The sequence below is a fragment of the Fragaria vesca genome, linkage group LG6, assembly GCF_000184155.1.
Source record: "Fragaria vesca subsp. vesca linkage group LG6, FraVesHawaii_1.0, whole genome shotgun sequence".
Taxonomy (NCBI): Eukaryota; Viridiplantae; Streptophyta; class Magnoliopsida; order Rosales; family Rosaceae; genus Fragaria; species Fragaria vesca.
In genome coordinates this window covers 6,736,687-6,753,967 of record NC_020496.1, presented here as the reverse complement: position 1 = coordinate 6,753,967, position 17,281 = coordinate 6,736,687, and the positions used below count along the sequence as shown (strand labels likewise).

At 40.1% G+C, this 17,281-nt stretch overlaps 3 protein-coding genes across 3 annotated transcripts; all 3 read right to left on the bottom strand.

Annotated features, from left to right (window-relative positions):
- Positions 1 to 1,087: 1,087 nt before the first annotated feature.
- Positions 1,088 to 2,629, bottom strand: LOC101300269. The gene is made up of 3 exons (XM_004305039.1): positions 2,181 to 2,629; positions 1,640 to 1,985; positions 1,088 to 1,544 (listed from the first exon to the last, which is right to left on the bottom strand). Exons 1-3 carry the CDS (start codon positions 2,627 to 2,629, stop codon positions 1,335 to 1,337), a joined length of 1,005 nt encoding a protein of 334 aa, XP_004305087.1. The 3' UTR covers positions 1,088 to 1,334.
- Positions 2,630 to 3,468: 839 nt separating this feature from the next.
- On the bottom strand, positions 3,469 to 7,710 carry LOC101307025 (probable serine/threonine-protein kinase WNK5-like). Its single transcript, XM_004302495.1, has 7 exons — positions 6,989 to 7,710; positions 5,750 to 6,015; positions 5,443 to 5,666; positions 5,172 to 5,329; positions 4,749 to 5,085; positions 4,284 to 4,655; positions 3,469 to 4,186 (listed from the first exon to the last, which is right to left on the bottom strand). The coding sequence occupies exons 1-7, from the start codon at positions 7,079 to 7,081 to the stop codon at positions 3,786 to 3,788; spliced, it is 1,851 nt and encodes a 616-aa protein (XP_004302543.1). The 5' UTR covers positions 7,082 to 7,710; the 3' UTR covers positions 3,469 to 3,785.
- A 2,598-nt stretch (positions 7,711 to 10,308) lies between these two features.
- Positions 10,309 to 15,789, bottom strand: LOC101304393. The gene is made up of 9 exons (XM_004302486.1): positions 15,299 to 15,789; positions 14,734 to 14,919; positions 13,651 to 13,743; positions 13,270 to 13,452; positions 13,092 to 13,194; positions 12,826 to 13,011; positions 11,428 to 12,596; positions 10,865 to 11,262; positions 10,309 to 10,770 (listed from the first exon to the last, which is right to left on the bottom strand). The coding sequence occupies exons 1-9, from the start codon at positions 15,554 to 15,556 to the stop codon at positions 10,710 to 10,712; spliced, it is 2,637 nt and encodes an 878-aa protein (XP_004302534.1). The 5' UTR covers positions 15,557 to 15,789; the 3' UTR covers positions 10,309 to 10,709.
- Positions 15,790 to 17,281: the final 1,492 nt, after the last annotated feature.

Below are 17,281 nucleotides of genomic sequence, written 5' to 3'. Positions count from 1 at the left end.
AGACACACCTAGACAGAAGGGGACGAAATGAGCCTTATCTCTCGAAAACAAGTTTATACTCAATTAACTAAATCTAACCCTACGAGTACCTGAAAATTGTTTATCGTAAAGTCATTGCTAATAGAATCAGCATATTCCTTCTTAATGTGGAGGACCATGTAATCACATAAAACTCGCCGATACAGGTTGTTGCACAACAAACTGCTTGGGCAGTGGAGGAGAAGACGACAAGAAGAAAGATAGAAGTACGTTTTGAAGACTATTCTCTCTTTTTGTTGGAAAAAAAGGACATAAAAGTTGGTCACTTAGGCTTGAACGTCAGCCCAAGAATTATACACTTGAGACTTTTGGGTCAGTTGGGTGGGACTCGGCTCAAAAGATTACAATGACATTATAAACTACATGTAAGAATTTTTTTTCCCTCCAAAAATTTGGGTGGGACTTGAGTCCCAGTCCCATATGCTGTAGACTCCGCCCCTGCCCTTGAGACGTTCAACCGACTCCCTAGCCATGCAAAGACGACGACAAAAGCAAACCAGATAACGCATAGATTCGACTTCAAGCCGCAGTATATCTAAAAACCACAAGGCCATGGATCGTCATCACCCGTTCGCAGCCTCACAGCGACGACGAGACAAGCCTGCCTGCAACACAGAGCCGCCGAATGGGAGGACTGTGACTAAACCCTTGCTCAAGGGCGAACGGCGTCCGTCCTTATCACTGTTAAAGATGCTCTAATTTTGTGGATTATGTGTAATATAAACTATGTACGTGGATTGTAGAGATGAGAACTCGTGACAAATGAAAAGCTCAGTCCCTTACGCAAAGATACGCTCGAGCCCATATAAGTGGGCTATGACATATATGTAGCATCAGCAAGCCAAAGTTCGGAACACGAGTTTCCTTGCAATCAGATCGAAAACTGAAGAACTTTTAAATCCATAATTTACATTACAAAATGTTTCTTACAAGTAACAACACAATCCACAAGCATTACTGAAATTCACGATACAAGAAGCAATAAACCTTCATTTGTTTAATAATCAAACCTCAAGGCAAAAGATTCAAGCCTGCAATCTCTGCATATACAAATACTTCTATGTTCCAATTGTTACTACTTACTAGCTTTTCTATATATGAACAAACCAAAACCCTTCAAGCCATGGATGCCGTACCATATGTGTACATCGTTTTATGCCCAAAGAAACAGGGGCACAAATAAGAAAAAAATTCCTCCAAACCAATCAATGTCACCCAAAAGCCATTACCCAGATTTTTGTTACGTTTTACTTAAAAGAACGTCACCCTCACCCACAGCCAAAAAAATAGTTAGTCTATGTAGTTGTAAAAGTGTACAAGAACACAACAACTTTGTATAGTAAGCAGAGGAATACTGCAATGAAAACTTGATCAACAATGGAAATTGTCTTGGAACTTTTTCGGAAATTCGATGAGAATGGAACTTTGAGTTGCAAGGAGAAAGAGGCTTGGCTTCTGCCTGTGTCAGGCACACATATCATTTCCCCTGAAACACATTTAAATCCCTGAAAAGCTCCAAAATGAAAAGAAAATAAGCAAGATAATTTTGAGCATATATAATGGAAACATGTAGTAGAGCTGGGGCTACCCCATTAGTTACCTCTAGCTGCTTTCCAATTGTAACGACAAGCATCTCAGGCCCTGCATCAAACGTCAATGGACCTCGCTCCGATTGAATGTAGAACTGAAAGTGCTCAAGCGGAAGGTGGATGCATAAACCATGATCATCACACTCACGGTCGTCGACACAGTCGATCTCATTCCGTGAACTACTGTGGTTGTGCTCCTTTGTATCATCTTGGTCATGATTGTATCTGTATAGCCTAAAACCCCAATCTTTCTCTTCACTTCTTCTCACAAATTCCACATTCGGATTTTTATAGAAAATTTGACTCACTTGTTCTGCAATCGCTTCAATTTTACTCGCAACCTTCCCCATATTGTTACTGCAAAATAGGGGAGAAAAAAACAATCAATCACAAGTGAGGAACATTCGATGGTAGACTAGACCTCCTAGATCATCCCCCTTGCTTCTTGTAGAGGTAGATTTGATCAGCTTAATTTATATCTACCACTACAGAAACTCGTAGAATATTGATAATGCATGCGATAATTCAATATATAAGAGTTTAGGGTTATACCAAAAGTTGTCATATCTTAGGTCTGATTTGATCTTTTGATCCCGGACCCAAGCAAACACCTCACGGCTACCAACGCTCTCAATAAAACCTCCCGATTGATGATCTGCATTTCCGAAAACCGATTCGGCTTCTTGAACCACAGAACTCAGCTCATCCGCCGTTATTCCATGACCGATGATTCGAAACGCGCTGAATTGCTTGGCCGAGACGAGGAGGCTGGCGATGGAGTCGGCGGAGAGGGATCGGAAGTCGACGTCAGCGATTTGACGTGAGTTTATGCTGGGAAGGCGGGAAGGCGGCAATGCGATGAGCTCGGGGATCTTGAGGCAGTTGTCGAGGAATTGCGTGAAGGTTTCGGAGGCTGCGGAGCGGGAGCCCTTGGCGGTTGGGATCGGAGATGGGGGTGGCGCCGCCGTCTCTAATTGGCTGCGGTGATGCATGACAGCCATGAAAGCGTAGAGTATAAGGGAAACGTTGAAATCGGAGCGGTGGTCAGTCTCAGTGGTGGTGCGGTTCGTCAGTAGTTGATGATGATGAAAATAAAAGGGTGGCTTTGCGTGCAAGGAGGTTGAGTTGTTTGAGTTGTGCTTCGGGTGTAAGGGGACCCAGGAGGATGGGCCACGGCGGCGTGGCGGTTGCTGAGTGGAGTTTCAATCTGTCATTAGAAGTTGAGGCGGGCCACTACTTCAAACCTGTGCAACACATGACTTCATAAGTGATGGCCCAAACGCTCCCTCTTCCCTTAAACCAAGTTAAAAGTTCAACGTTAAAAAAAAAAAACTAAAAAAACCAAGTTAAAAGTTAAAACAATAGAGTGAACTTGCTAGAAAATAAAATTCATATGAGTTCTCATTTTCTTCTCCAAAGAGTAAAATAATTCGCATAGAATATAAAATTTGCATGCTTCAAAAAAGAGAGCTCGTCCTAGTAGCTGTCAGAATAAGGCCAATTTACTTAAGGAGAGAAATGAATAAATTACATGTGATGATGTTGGTAAGACCGTATAAGGTGGCACCAGGTGGCTGGTGTCACCCTCATTAGTTTTTTAGGGTTGAAGTTGTGCTTGGCCCAAGTGTTGACTTTCTTGGGTTTTAAGTTTTTATGATCAAGGTCCAATTGTTTCAGTTTATGGATTCTATTGATATTGGTACCTGAAATAAGATTGGCTTTCACGTGACTTATGTGTAAGGAATTGCTGGAATCATTAGTGTCAGCAACTTAGCACTAGTGGTAGCAGCAATTGTGCGTTGTTTCACTTATGACTTTCATAAAAAGGAGGATAAAGTTTACACAAAGGAGAAGTCGATCCTGCAGAATTATGCCTGCAGACTCGTACTTCTTTTAGCACTTAAACTTAACAGAAGTGCACAAGATATGCAATTGTGCGTTGCATAACAATCAAATCCGCTGTTAAAACCAGAGGGCGCAGCGTAGTTCGGATTGGTTATTATCATGAACCTTAAAGTCTTCCCAAGGCTCAACATTTTTACAAGCGTTACTTACACACCTATATATGTTGCACCACTAGTTTTGAGTCTCAAGAAACTTGTCCATTTCACCTTGCTTCTCAGCATCTTTGGGGAACTAGCTCTGCTTCAGAGGAAATCAGCTAATATTTCCTGGTGCTTGAAAGCCAATGTTCTCAACAGCTCCAACGGTATTGCACAACCGCCTCTTGGTTATCTCCTCCACCAGTGACCGGTGCAACAATTGGCTGCGGACGTCAACAAGTGACCGAATCCTTGGTAATTTCCCCTGATTATGGTGATGCTTATGAGGATGATGGTTCAGTTCATGATAAGCTCTCCCATTGTCTACCTGTGGATCACAACGTTTGTAATGATTCGTAGTCGTGCTATCCGAAGGACAAAACCTTGTAGATTTGTGAGTCTTTCCAAAGCAGGAGGAGGGTTCATCTTCATTGCCTGAATAGTAATTCATGTTGGAGTAGTTGCACGAGTTCAAAGAACTTTGAGAACTTGCATCATCATTAGTAAACAGATCACCTGCATCACAAATTTACAAGATCAGACCAAATCAAATTAAGTTTGAGGTAAAAAACCAAGGAGTGTACATGATCAATATCTGAAAACTTGAACATACCATGAAACCAATCTTGGTCCTTAGTCATGTTCTTCGCACTATGACATTGGACCAGGCTGGGGAAGCCGAAAACTGGCAGAGAACTTTGGGAGGAAGAACATGAAGAGAAAGAGTGGAAAGGATGGCGGACAACATCACCATCACAATCATCATCATCTTCATAGCTATAGCAGTGCTGATCAGAATGATAATCTTGGGGAGAAGACCAATTGTCATAACTTGGAACTAAAGAAGATATCTCCTTTTCTATCATCACAGCAATCTCGGATGGTTCCCAGTCATTAATTTCCAATTCTTTCACCATCTCCACTGCTACAGCCATTGCGGTGTCGTTCACAATGTCAAAGGGGAAGTATATGTTCCTAGCATGACCTGTAGAGAAAACACTCACATGAGTTTGCAGAAAATAATGACTTTATCACTTTGTCATCCATGCATATATGAAGAAATGGTTAGGATGAGTACCATCTTGGTTGTCAGAAATCCTAACTTTGAGATAGATAGCATCATCCTCAGGATTTCTGGACCCGGTAATGATCATCTTTGTAGTTCTTTTTGTATTAGACCCCAAAGCCAAGATTGGCTCTTTCACCACTTCAGCACTTTCATCAGGGACTATCTTTTGAAGTGGGATTGATCTGGAGATGGGCATCGGCTTAGGCTCTTCATCATCAGATGCTAGAAATGGATCGAGCAAGAGCTCATGCGCTGGCAACCTTTCCGAGACATCCACCAAACACTTCCCTACGAATCTCTGCGCCTCCAAATCTTCAATCTTGTAATATGCCTTTGGTAGTTTGCCCTGCAAGTTAGTGCCAGTTGTATTAATTATGTAACGAAATGTAGCATCACATATTTAGACTATTGAAGACACAGAAGCAAACTTACTGAAGTGACTTTCTTGTAAATTTGAGCAGGATTAGAGCACTCGCTATACGGATATTCTGAAGTAAGCATCTCTAGCACACACATGCCGAAGGCATATATGTCTACAAGCTCGTTGTATTCCTCATCGTATAACTCAGGTGCCATAAATTCTGGTGTACCTGTTGAAATACAAGTACATGAAATTAAATGAAAGTTCGAGACTTCAGATGGATTCCTTTAATCGAGAGTCCAATGAACTATATATTCTCAGAGAGTTAGAATTAGAAGTTACCTATGACACTATGTGCATGTTTCGAGCCACTGAGAATAGCTGCTAAACCCAAATCACCAATCTTGACTTGTCCAAGATGACCATTAACAAAGACGTTGTCACACTTGAGGTCTCTGTGAATAACAGGTGGATCAAGTGTGTGTAGATAGGCCAGACCACGCAAGATTTGGCGTGCCCAGTTTTTCACAGCTCCAATACTCACTCGTTGGTACTTTTGCCTGTACCTGTTTCAAGTCACAAAGTCATTTAACATATTTTATCTGTTTTGTGATATTAATTAGCAGCTATGAGTTTTGTAGTTAATTACTCTCTGAGGGTGCCAGAGGTGAACATCTCAGTGATGAAGTTGAAGGTTCTTCGATCGATATCAATCCAAGAAGTGTAGTAATGAATGATGGAGTCATGATTGAGGTTCTTGAGGAGGTGGACTTCTGAGTAGAGCCTCTGAAGTTCTTCTGGTGAACCGAAGACATTGTTAAGCTTGACTTGGTTCCAAGCCACCTCCATTCCGAGGACCTCATCAAATGCCTTGTAAACTGTCTTCATGGCTCCTTTGCCAAGCATTTCCCTGAACTGCATATTATAATTTAATGCCCTCTTATTAGTACTCATCAGACTTGTGAGTTGACTCATATCAGACTTGTGAGTTGCACACTATTAAGTTTCAGAATGAAGAAAGGCATTCAGTTCTAGTTACCACATTATACAACCTCTTAAACTTGATCTGCAACTTGAAGTGTGTTTTCTTTAACATTTAGACACACTGAATTTAAATCTTCTACAGAACTTAGTTTTGACATATTTAGCATTTCATGTTATTGGATCTAACCCATTTACACTTTCTTTTTTAACCCTTTTCTGCAGCACAAGGGATAAAAGTAACGGAGGAAGGAGATGTAGTGGCTTTTTTGAGTTTTAGTTTCAGACTCAACATGCAAGTATATATGGAAATTACTTACACATCAATAACCTCCTTTGCAAAAAGGATGCTTATTAAAACGACTCTATATGAATAGTTAGTGTCTCTTTAAAGAGAGCGTATTTAGCGCACCCGGGTGCGCTATATAATTTTCGCTCTTTAAACTATAATAGGCAGACAACTGGTCATGGTTAGGGTAGTTGCACAACCCAATTAGGTAACTAAAATAATACAAGTGAATTATGGATAATACAAACAAAAGATTCATAACCAATTAACCATGTTAATCATGTTTAATCAGATGAAGACCATTTCAGACATGACAGTTGACCGGCAACAGAAAATGAGATAGCCTCTTTAGCCTTCAAACTCATATTCACTACTTTCAAATGCATTTGTGTTTCATTTATGCATCTTTCACTGAGTTTCTGGTATCTAAAGATGGGATAACTAATATTTGCCTTTGCATGCAAATATGTACCACTTTTTGTTTGATCCAGTTCTTCAAGAACCTATAACTTTGATGGAATAGTACTTAATAAGTTAATAGTATGATCACAGACAGAGCAAGTAAAATAATAAGCACCAATATCACAGATCATATACACATAAACAAGAGAAACTTACACGTCCATAGCGGCCAGATGGATCTGTTTCGACGTATTCAGGCTGCTGCTTTGCTCCAACAGTGCACCTTCCTATCCTGGTCTTGTTGTTCATGGTTGAGAAATCAACAAGCAAGTGCAGTTTTGTTGTTCGAGTATATATCAATACTTATATATATCTTAGCTAGACTTAAAAACACAAGGACACACTACTTTTATGGTATCGAAATGCAACGATTTGAGGTGGGGTGGGCGGGTGTTAGAAAATCCGAGGCTTTCCCTCATGGTTTTCATAAGAGAATACCCCAAAGAGCAACCAGAAAAGCCTAGAGTAATCAACACTGAGCATGATCCAGGCCATTTCCACAACTCCCCTCGAAAGCTCGTAGTTCGTCTTGGCAACCATTTGTATAAATTTCAAAGATGAAAGACTAGTACAAAAGCAAAATACTTGACAGAGACTAAGATTTTCGATGGAGGAAACTGTTATGGGGTGGGTGGTGGTAGGGAAGAGAGAATATTTTTTGTCAGCTAATGAAAATGCTCGTGTGGAGGAGGATTGGTTTTCAGGAAAAAGCTTTTAGAATATAATGATCATATGAATTAAGGACTAGTAGGACTTTGGCATGAAACAAGGCCGAGTCTAAACTTGAAGAACCTGTGGATACGCTTTGATAGTACCATTTGTGGATCTAAGAGCAACCCTGATTAGATTTCAAGGAGTCAGATGAGAGTAATCTGGAAGTAAAAGATGGGGTTTGATGAGTTTGAGAGAGACTATCTAGTTTGGAAAGATGTGGGGTGGCCTGCAAATTGTGCAAACAACAAGCTCTTGGTGGTGGTGGTGGAAATGGGATTGTGCTCATTATAAAACAGGATAGACAGGTACCTTTTTTTTTTTTTTTTTTTTTTTTGATATTTTTCTAAGGATTTTTTGTTTTGGGGTCCCCAAATAACGGAGCTGATGGCATTTGAACTTTGAAGGGGTCCAAAAATCACAAACACCAAAGGTTGCCCTTTGGTTAAACGCTTTGAAAATCTTCTTCAACTGGTAATATTTATTGCCTATGATCCAAGGAGTCAGTGATATTTAGAGAGGTGGAGTCTAGGTTCTCATTATGTGATGGGCACTAGACAGTGTAAACTGAGCAACCTTAGCAGAATCCAGAAGAGGGTTCAGAACTCAGGTCTTCAATTCGAGGGCTTTAATATGCACATATCCAGTTGTTGTTTATCATCTTACACAATTACACACTTTAACCATTTTTTTTCCTTGCGATATTTGTTTGCAAACTTCTCATTGCCTCTTACATGAGATCAAAATGGCTCATTTTATCATCACAGTCTCTAAACAAGTTAATCAGATTAAAACCCTAAACCCTATTCAACTGTTATACGTCGATTTCATGATAAATCATCTCTGTATTTGATAACAACTAGCTAGATTCATCTCAGGTAGAACTGCCAGCCTTGTGCGGTTAAGTCCTGATAGAAAAACAAATGGTTAGAGGGCTCATCAACTAAGAAAGCTTCAAGTCTTTTTATCTGATCAGGTACTGAGTGAATGTTTGACAAATTTACGATCTTTCATTTTCAAGTTTTCTTTTTCTTAAACATTCATGCACATCTCTCTGAAAGAGTCAGATCAACTAATTTATTCTTATCCTCTCTCTGTATACACAGGTGTACCCTCTAATTGGTTTTCAAAATCGTATAGAAAACTTGTTGACATCATAGGTTTGTCCCTTGTGTGATTAATCTATCAAACTGTTTGAGTTGACCTTCTCTAGTTTATTAGTGATTCCTCCTGTATCTTAGTGTTCTGTTATTATCAAAATTTCATGTTTAGGAAATAGACTACTCATGTATTATGTGGTGATACAGCTTCCCTAAATTATGAACAAAGTGTGTGTGGCTCAATTAGCATTAGATGTTGTTATAATGATGGAACTTGCATAAGATAATCAAGGTAGAAAGCTGTGTTTTGTTGGGTATAAACTGCATTGTTATCCACATATTAACTGGGACAGGCATGGTTAATGTTCATTACTTCCCACATTTTCAGACCTAATAATTTGTGGCGTGTGATCAAAGGAATCTATAAACTCTAATCCCGACAGATCAAGATCATACCGTATGATCAAAGGAGATGTCAGTGTCTTTATTTTTTCATTATCTTGTATAAGATTGCTGCATCCTATTAAAAACCAAATAGATAGGATATAACCACTCTATATGTCATCGACTTGATATTGGACCTGTTATTTAGTTTGTTCGGTGAACAATAATTGAAGGTAGTCGGCATCTATACAGTTCCAAGCTTCTGGGTTCAATACCAAGTACCAACATCAGCAACCTTGTTCATTTAGGGGAATATAAACATCAGCAGAATGCAAGCTATATAAAACTCAGAAATGGGACCAGAGGCAAATATGCAGTCCGTTTCAGATACGGACGTCCGCACCGCCTTACGGTGCGGATTTCCCTCCGTTCGCCACCATACAGCGCCGGCGAGGGCGCGCCTCCACCCCAGCGGACTCCAGCAGCTTCCCCGACCTCTTTCCATCCCCGGCGAGTCCGCTGAATTCCAGTTTTCCGGCCAGATTGACTTTGTTTGAAGTTTTGGGTGATCTGGCCGGAAAACTGGAATTCGGCGGACTCGCCGGAGGTGAAAAGAGGTCAGGGAAGCTGCTGGAGTCCGCTAAGATGGAGGCGTGTCCTCGCCGGTGCTCACCGGTGCTGTACGGTGACGAAAGGAGAGACATTAGCACAGTGCGGACGTCCGCACCTGATAACGTCTGAGCAAATATGAATATATGGGTATGCAAAATAGTAATCAAGAAGAACATTTCCAGCCAATTATGTGCTTTTCTCGATCTCACCAGCCCATTATTCATATGGGTATGCAAAATAGTAATCAAGAAGAACATTTCCAGCCAATTATGTGCTTTTCTCGATCTCACCAGCCCATGTTTTACTGTTGCTGCATCACCAGAACAGCATTTTAGTCCCACACTTTTGAGCTTAACAACTGGAAAATGAGGATAATTCAACTCCATCAAGCCAATCAACTTTGATTTTATGTTAATGCTCGTTTGTGACTTGCTGTAACAAGACATCTCAGGACCAAGTCCAACAAGTAGACCTTTAAAAGACTGACAGGATAGGCTCCTACCGGAGCGAAACGGCAGATTTGAATGAAATGATGCCCCCTGTAACAGGAAAATCTTTCAGGCGAGGGGGCGTACAGGACTTGTCTCTCTCAAAACACAACCTAGCATGTGTTGAGACAGAAGCTCCGCCCTCCGCCAGCGCATATCCCATAAGAGTTTTTCAATTCAGTTATAGCAAAGTGCACTTGCAGCAACAGAACAGGACCGTAAATCAAGAAAATCGTTCCTGAATATAAGTTATATCAGACATAACCAACAACATTATCTCTGTGTTTCTACAATTACCCACAGGGGTAATGATGACAACAAAACCTGCTGGGGGGAAGATTAACCAAGCAACCTATACATGAACTACACTCGGTGCAGAGGGCACTCGATTGAGATTTTTTTAAAGGCGTTAAAATACTAGTTGAGAATGTACAACTGGCTTCCAACAGATAGAATATCTAACTCCATAGGTAAAGGTTTCAAAAAAAGTTGTGGCCCAGAGCCATATAAGCAGTATGTTAGCAATTACTGTAACACTTTCATACTACCATCCATATTAAGAGATCATGGATCACACTTTCGTCAGGCTGACAACGGTGGGAAATCCTCTTCATCTTTCAAATGGTATGACTTCACAGAAATCCTACATGATACAAAAATAATGAACATTTAAACAGTCATATCTGAGTTTTGCTAGAAGTAGATAAAACCTTGTAAGCCAATGAATTTGCCTGTACCTATCTTGATCTGTACTCAATTCCGAGTTTGTCGAGGCTTGGCCAACACTGGAATTTTGACTAGATGATGAACCCGAGTTTGTTTGCCTGCCACTGGGAGGCGCCTCTAATGGCACATGCTCAACTGGCCCAAATTCTGTAACTCGATCATAAGGATGTATTGAGCCATTGGCATTGGGGTATGCTTTCGTTCGAGGGGAGCTGGTGGGGCTATCTGGGAAACCAAACTTTCCCCCACCTTTTTGAAGAGGCATTTGGGCTTGTGATAGATCATGACTGTTTCTGTCAGGAAAATTATTCTCTGGAGATGGTATCATGGCATAGCCATTGTTACGAGGAGACCTCACAGGTGCTTGATTTCTTCCCCTTGTTGTCATGGGCCTATCTCTGTAATGGTTCTGCAAAATTTTGTGAACCAAAGCACTTAGATGAGAAGGCCCACCAACTGGAACAGTTATTAGGGAAGAAAAACTGCAAACTAACACCATATTAACGAGAAAACCGACCCAAAGTAAATTCAGATTTCATAAACCGTAAGTTTCAGAGGGTCAGAATGAGTATACCGTATTGGGAAAGTATGTTCCAGTTCCTCGTGGTTTTTGCATCTCCTCCATACCAAACCCAGCACCATTAGGCAGCATTGGTTGGTTCATATGGTAGAATGCTTGTCTAGGGACAACACCATTGGGACTCATTGGCAAAAATGCATTCTGTCTGAGCTGCACAGACTGTCGACTTACATCCCAAGACTTGCTTCTCTGGTACTGTGAGGGCATTGAAGGTGGCATGGGATTATGGACTGCAATGAGCTCATACTCATAGCATGAACGGCCATAACGTAGACTATTTAAGTGACTATCGTAATCCCCACTGAGATCAGACAAAGGGTTAGAAGTTTCAGGATTTCCAGTTATGCTAATTGGCATCCGATAACCAGAATAACTAGGATAAAAGTCTTCAGAGGAACCCACAATTGAATGCAAGTGTGAAAGTTGGTGCTTTTGTCCAACTGGAGCCATAAGCTCCAGATTACAAGCTGATTGATTCTCATTCAGGCTACCAACCCCATTCTCAGCTGATCCAAAGCTTTCTGGCTGTTCATGGTCTTCATCTCCATTACTAATGTTCCCATTTCCCACTGACGAGTGAGAGAAACAGAGATGAGGTGCAAGTTGTTTTTTATCCAAAGAAGACAAACTCATCTCACCTCTGGACGGGGACGGTTCCTGAGCATCATTTGAAATTTTAAGGTCATGAAATCTGGAGGTAGCTAGGTCTTTTGCATCCCCGACTAGGCGGCACTCTGAAACAGCAATTCTGTTTGAAGAATCCTCAGTTTCCGGAAACATTGCTGGGGATACTACCTCTGTATCACTTTTGGGTGGACCATTCATAACTTGATCGGGTCTTTTAGTGTTTGTAACTCCACCATCCCAAGATCCATCATGATTTGACCCAGAATTGCCAACCATGCCAGTTGAATATGCAGATTCAGATTCATAAACTGTGTTATCTTCTTGCAACTCTGGACCCAATGCAGAACCAAACCCATCAAATCCTGAAAATGGAATAGGATCCTGGACATCTGGCCTCTGTCCACTTCCATGCCTGTCCAATGTGTTTGAGAAGAACTTTCTAAACTCATCATCTATGTTTTCTTCTGGCTGTGAAAGGATGCGCCCTAGTTTACGAGCACCATATGTGAAAGCACTCCTTATTCGATAAAAGTTTCCTGTATGTATGAATGAAGGTTATAGTAGTCAACAGACCATGTGACCCCGGGGAGAGAAAATAAGGAAACCCACTTATCACGAGGCTTGAGAAACAATATCTGATGAACTAAATCAAAAATTAATAGTAGGGAGTTTTTCTACTCGTTTTACATATCAGTTCAAGAACTTCAACATATCATTCCAAGTAAATAACAATAACAAAGAGGACTATAGAGACATGAAATTCACCTTTACTCACACTTCTGCCAAGGTTGTTATTTTCTTTTAGGGGATCAACTATATTAAGATGCTTTGGCTGGAATGTTCTATAATTTGTCTCATATCCCCTTGAAGGAACTGAGAACCTATCCACACAACTCCTGAGAAATTCGTTACTGAGCAATAGATCACCCCCACCATTATCTGGCATCTCAGCTGCAGATAGGACCATAAGAATCACAATCAAACACTTACACCTATATAGAATGGCATAAATACAAACAGATGCTGCTCACTCAAGAGTTCAGGAAGTGAGGATATGCGAACTGGACCATTCAAGCTGATACAATAGTTGTCCCAATCAAATTTACTGAAGTAGTCCAAGAATTTATACAGGACCTATTAACATTGAAAATGAATTAGATTTACAGAAAGGATATGTAGCAAACACTATTCATTCATTAAAGCACTCACCGCTAGAGGACCATTCAAAGATGCATGGAATAGATGGAAGATAAAAAGAACTAAGGTCTCCAAACCATATGTAGATATCAAACCGTGATGGGCACCAAGAATTCGACTCTCATAATAGCACCAAGCCTTAATCAGTATGATACTACGTTTAAAGAGATGATCTTTGCCAATGAGCCGATCAACCTGTATGGAAAGCAGCACCAGGAATATGATCAAAAAGAAAAAAAAAGAAAATTTCAAGAATAAACTTTTGAGCACCAGAGTCTGATATATTTACTTGCCATAATAAACTTGAGAAGAAAAAAGAATAGGAAAAATAAATAAATCAATCTGATGTAGCAAAATCTGAACTAACACAACTAAGCTTTAGCGGAAGACTACCTGCTCAAGAAAGCATAACGTACATAACCCTCCTAGCTGATTGAAGGATATATCAACCACAATATTCTGCACTAGGCACTTTACAAGCTTAACCTGCCACAAGAAAATACAATAGTATTTACTGAGGACAACTAAAATTAAGTGATTCTGAATAGAAACAAAGAATGATCTCATAAACACACATGCATTTCCAAAAGGTTACGACATACTATCAGTTAAACAGAAAATGTGGGACATGATGCGCTACCATTAATACTAAATCATACCGATCATCAATTATTTAGTAGTTAAAATCCATGCAGTTAGCTTAGTAGATGTGAAGATAATAAATGGATGAAAATATTGAAATGGAAAATGCAAGAACATATTTACCACCTTTCAAAGTTGCAGGGGCTTTTAGTATGTAGCAGATGTGAAATTATATCAAATGATTGTTGAATAAACATATAGTTGTGATAACATAACAGCTAAAATGGATGCTGTGAAGCAATATGACTGTTCAAATCAGAATACCCACATAACTGAACACTGACACCATGCCAAAAACACTCTGATCCGCTCTCACTCACTCTTCTGTAAACCAATTAATCTCATTGTTCTACTACACTAAACCCTAAACATATCCCCACTAGAGAAATGCCAGCCAGAAACAATGGACTCACTAAAAGGCTTGCGAATGTAAGAAATTTCACGATTTATCCATCGTCTCTAGTCTTCAGCTTTATGACAATTGACATTCATGCAAGGGAATCCGGGATTGGACGAGGGCCTCACTGTTTGACCCCTCTTGTGTGTAAGTCAAAGCGAGTAAGAACAAACTGCATATGTTCCCCTCTCCCCCTTTTATTTTGTTTACAGTTTCTTCATGCCATAATAACCAAAATTCTTTAAGCGCTATTAATGTGAATAGCTTCCACCAGGACTATTCCCATCAATTTCAGGAAGACGAGAGTTGTTCATGTATAAACATAGATAAAACTGCATAGCAAAAATAAAATTGACTGGTGCCTTGAGCATAAAAAAACAAGTTACTTAGACATAACCAATGACACTCTAATACAATACAGAGTTAAACCCACAAACCTCTGCTCGAATCAACTGCACGTCCTTCACCATAAACTCAGCAGCCATATTCTGATCTTCCCTCTCAAGAACAGCACATACATCATTCGCCAGTACCTCGTCGATATTGAGACCACCAAAAGCAGTCAGATCAATATCCCCATCAGGCAGATACGTCTTCAGAGGCACTGATCCAAACGGGAACACCTGCAACAAAATTTCAATACAAAATCAAATAACTCCCCACCTCATTACCACCCCTTTGCTTTCATAACTTTGCGATTGCTATCTAGAAGCACAGTTCAAATAATCTAATCAGGAAAAAACCACACTAATCTCTCGAGACGATACTATCCAAAGCCGATTACTCTATCAATTCACAGTACTTAAGAGTTGCAAACTGATTGCAATTCAATGAACTGAATTAGTTACAGACTCAAACTCAACCGCCAAGCTTTCGACAGCGAAAGCTACACTGATTGCCAAAATTAAGCACATTTCCATCACCACATGAAAAACGAGTTCATCAATTCACATAAATTCAAGTTCAATATAGGGCAAAATGCTGTGTATACGTAATGCTGACCTCACAGCCAAGAAAGCCTCGAATGAGCCGCTGGACGTAATCAATGACGGCTCGCCTTCTCCGTTCAGACACGTCAGTGGGCTGGACCTGAGCTATAACCCCCTGCGTCGCCGCCTCCGCTCGCCGCCAGTACTCGGCGGTCGAAACTGAAAGCAACGACGAAGAAGACGACGGTAGCGACGACGACGAAGACGAGGTCGGCCTGTCCTCCAAAACGGCGCCGTTTGGCTCAGGCGAGCAAGCCCTAAGATCGCCCATCAAAGTTGCGGAATTTACCAAATGAACCAGAAATTTGTCCCAGTCTAAGCCGCGGCGGCCCACCTCGTAGGCATTTGACGACGGCGAAGAAGCGAATTTGGGAGGAGAGAAATGGGGGGCTTTGATCTCCGGCGATCAGGGGTTGAGATTCGGAAAGGCGGTTGGGGCCAAAACGGCGGGGTGATTGAAATGAAACGACTTCGGATTTTCGGGTGTGTGAGAGATGATGAAGTGGTCCTTTTTTTTTTGGGTTTTAATTTCTCTGGTATGATGAAAAAGATCCCAGAGTGCTTACTAAAGTGGGTTGTCGATTTTCTGTCTTTCTTTTTTTTTTCTTTTCTTTTTTCTTTTGGTAGAATACAGAAAAACGCATCTGTCTGTGTCTATTGAGAGGAAACGATGACGTTTTACTTCACATGTTTTAACTATATGAGCAGTATTTGCTCCCTTTTGGTACTTGTCTACGTTCAACACAAGCTCTTTGTTAGGCTTTGCCATGGTTTGAGTTTGGTTAAGATTTGGATTTGAAACCAACATGGTACAAGATGAGATCGTCTGTACCATACAATGATTTGCTTCAAAAATGGAGACAGGATGAAAAATAATGTACGTTAGAACTTACATGATGATGAGATTTTTCAAAACTGATATTCTAATTGATCGGATTTACTAGTTTCATCCATATTGTCCAAATGAAAAATATTACTTAAAAAAATCAAGACAAAAGGAAACCGATATCTAATTGATTTGATTTATTAATTTTGTCAACATTGTCTAAATGTGAAATATTGCTTTAAAAATCGAGACATATAGGAAAGTAGTATGAGTGAGAATTTTTAATATGATGCGGATATATGATTGGTTACGAGAAGAGACATTGGTATAATCATTCATATTAGTGTGTTTGGTGTCCTTGTTAGTTATATTGTTTACTTTGTTTTGACTTTTGAATGAATGTTAAAGTAAAAACAATCTAAACCATATAGACCAAATAAGGAACCCTATTGTTCATTCACTTCATTGTTTGTATTAAGTGTGTAAGTGTTACATTAGGTCACTTGTCATGTTCCTATTACGCTAGCTATGTATTAAGGGACAAACCTAAGGGACAATGACGGGAAAGGAGGGACTTAGACAGAATCTAGGATTCCCTACCAAGAGCCTACATAGGAAGAGAAGTGTAGAAGATGGATTCCTAAACAAGGAATAGATAGTTTTCTTCGATGCAAATAAGGAATAGATAGGTACCTTCAAGGGTTAAAATGGATATATTAGTGGTAAGCAATTTCATCCAAATGCTTAACCAAGTTGTTTGGGAATATGATCGAACTAGACAAATGGTTACTTCTACTTCCAAGATTCCAACTCCGGACTTATCAATTCCTTGACATTTTTGTTCTCATAGAGACCATATGAGCATACTTCAATTTCTCATTGTCAAAAAATGTTATGAAATAAGAAAAGTATCTCTGTATGAGGTATCTAGCCCCTTTTACACATAGGGAAAAAGGCTTCTCCATTAGAAGGATTGTATACATTATGATGCTAGAAGTCTTCATATGAAATTAATATATATATATATATATATATACAATGCTGATCTGGTGCGGACGTCCGCACCAAAGTTTTGGTGCGGATTTCCATTTTTGCACCACTTCCCGATCGAATTTCCTCAAACTTTCTTCTAGACATATCTAGATCATCTTGTGTAGATCATCTCTGACA

Bases quoted from the DNA above. Each gene is read 5' to 3' on its own strand.
- LOC101300269 (XM_004305039.1), bottom strand. From the start codon at position 2,629: ATGGCTGTCATGCATCACCGCAGCCAATTAGAGACGGCGGCGCCACCC. The intron at 1,986-2,180 runs GTATAACCCTAA...CCTATTTTGCAG, and splicing joins CTAAGATATGACAACTTTTG to TAACAATATGGGGAAGGTTG. The intron at 1,545-1,639 runs GTAACTAATGGG...GGAGCTTTTCAG, and splicing joins CAATTGGAAAGCAGCTAGAG to GGATTTAAATGTGTTTCAGG.
- LOC101307025 (XM_004302495.1), bottom strand. From the start codon at position 7,081: ATGAACAACAAGACCAGGATAGGAAGGTGCACTGTTGGAGCAAAGCAG. The intron at 5,667-5,749 runs GTAATTAACTAC...GACTTGAAACAG, and splicing joins ACCTCTGGCACCCTCAGAGA to GTACAGGCAAAAGTACCAAC. The intron at 5,330-5,442 runs GTAACTTCTAAT...GTATTTCAACAG, and splicing joins ACATGCACATAGTGTCATAG to GTACACCAGAATTTATGGCA.
- LOC101304393 (XM_004302486.1), bottom strand. From the start codon at position 15,556: ATGGGCGATCTTAGGGCTTGCTCGCCTGAGCCAAACGGCGCCGTTTTG. The intron at 13,453-13,650 runs GTAGTCTTCCGC...CTTTCCATACAG, and splicing joins CGTTATGCTTTCTTGAGCAG to GTTGATCGGCTCATTGGCAA. The intron at 13,012-13,091 runs GTGAGCAGCATC...TCCTATCTGCAG, and splicing joins CTCACTTCCTGAACTCTTGA to CTGAGATGCCAGATAATGGT.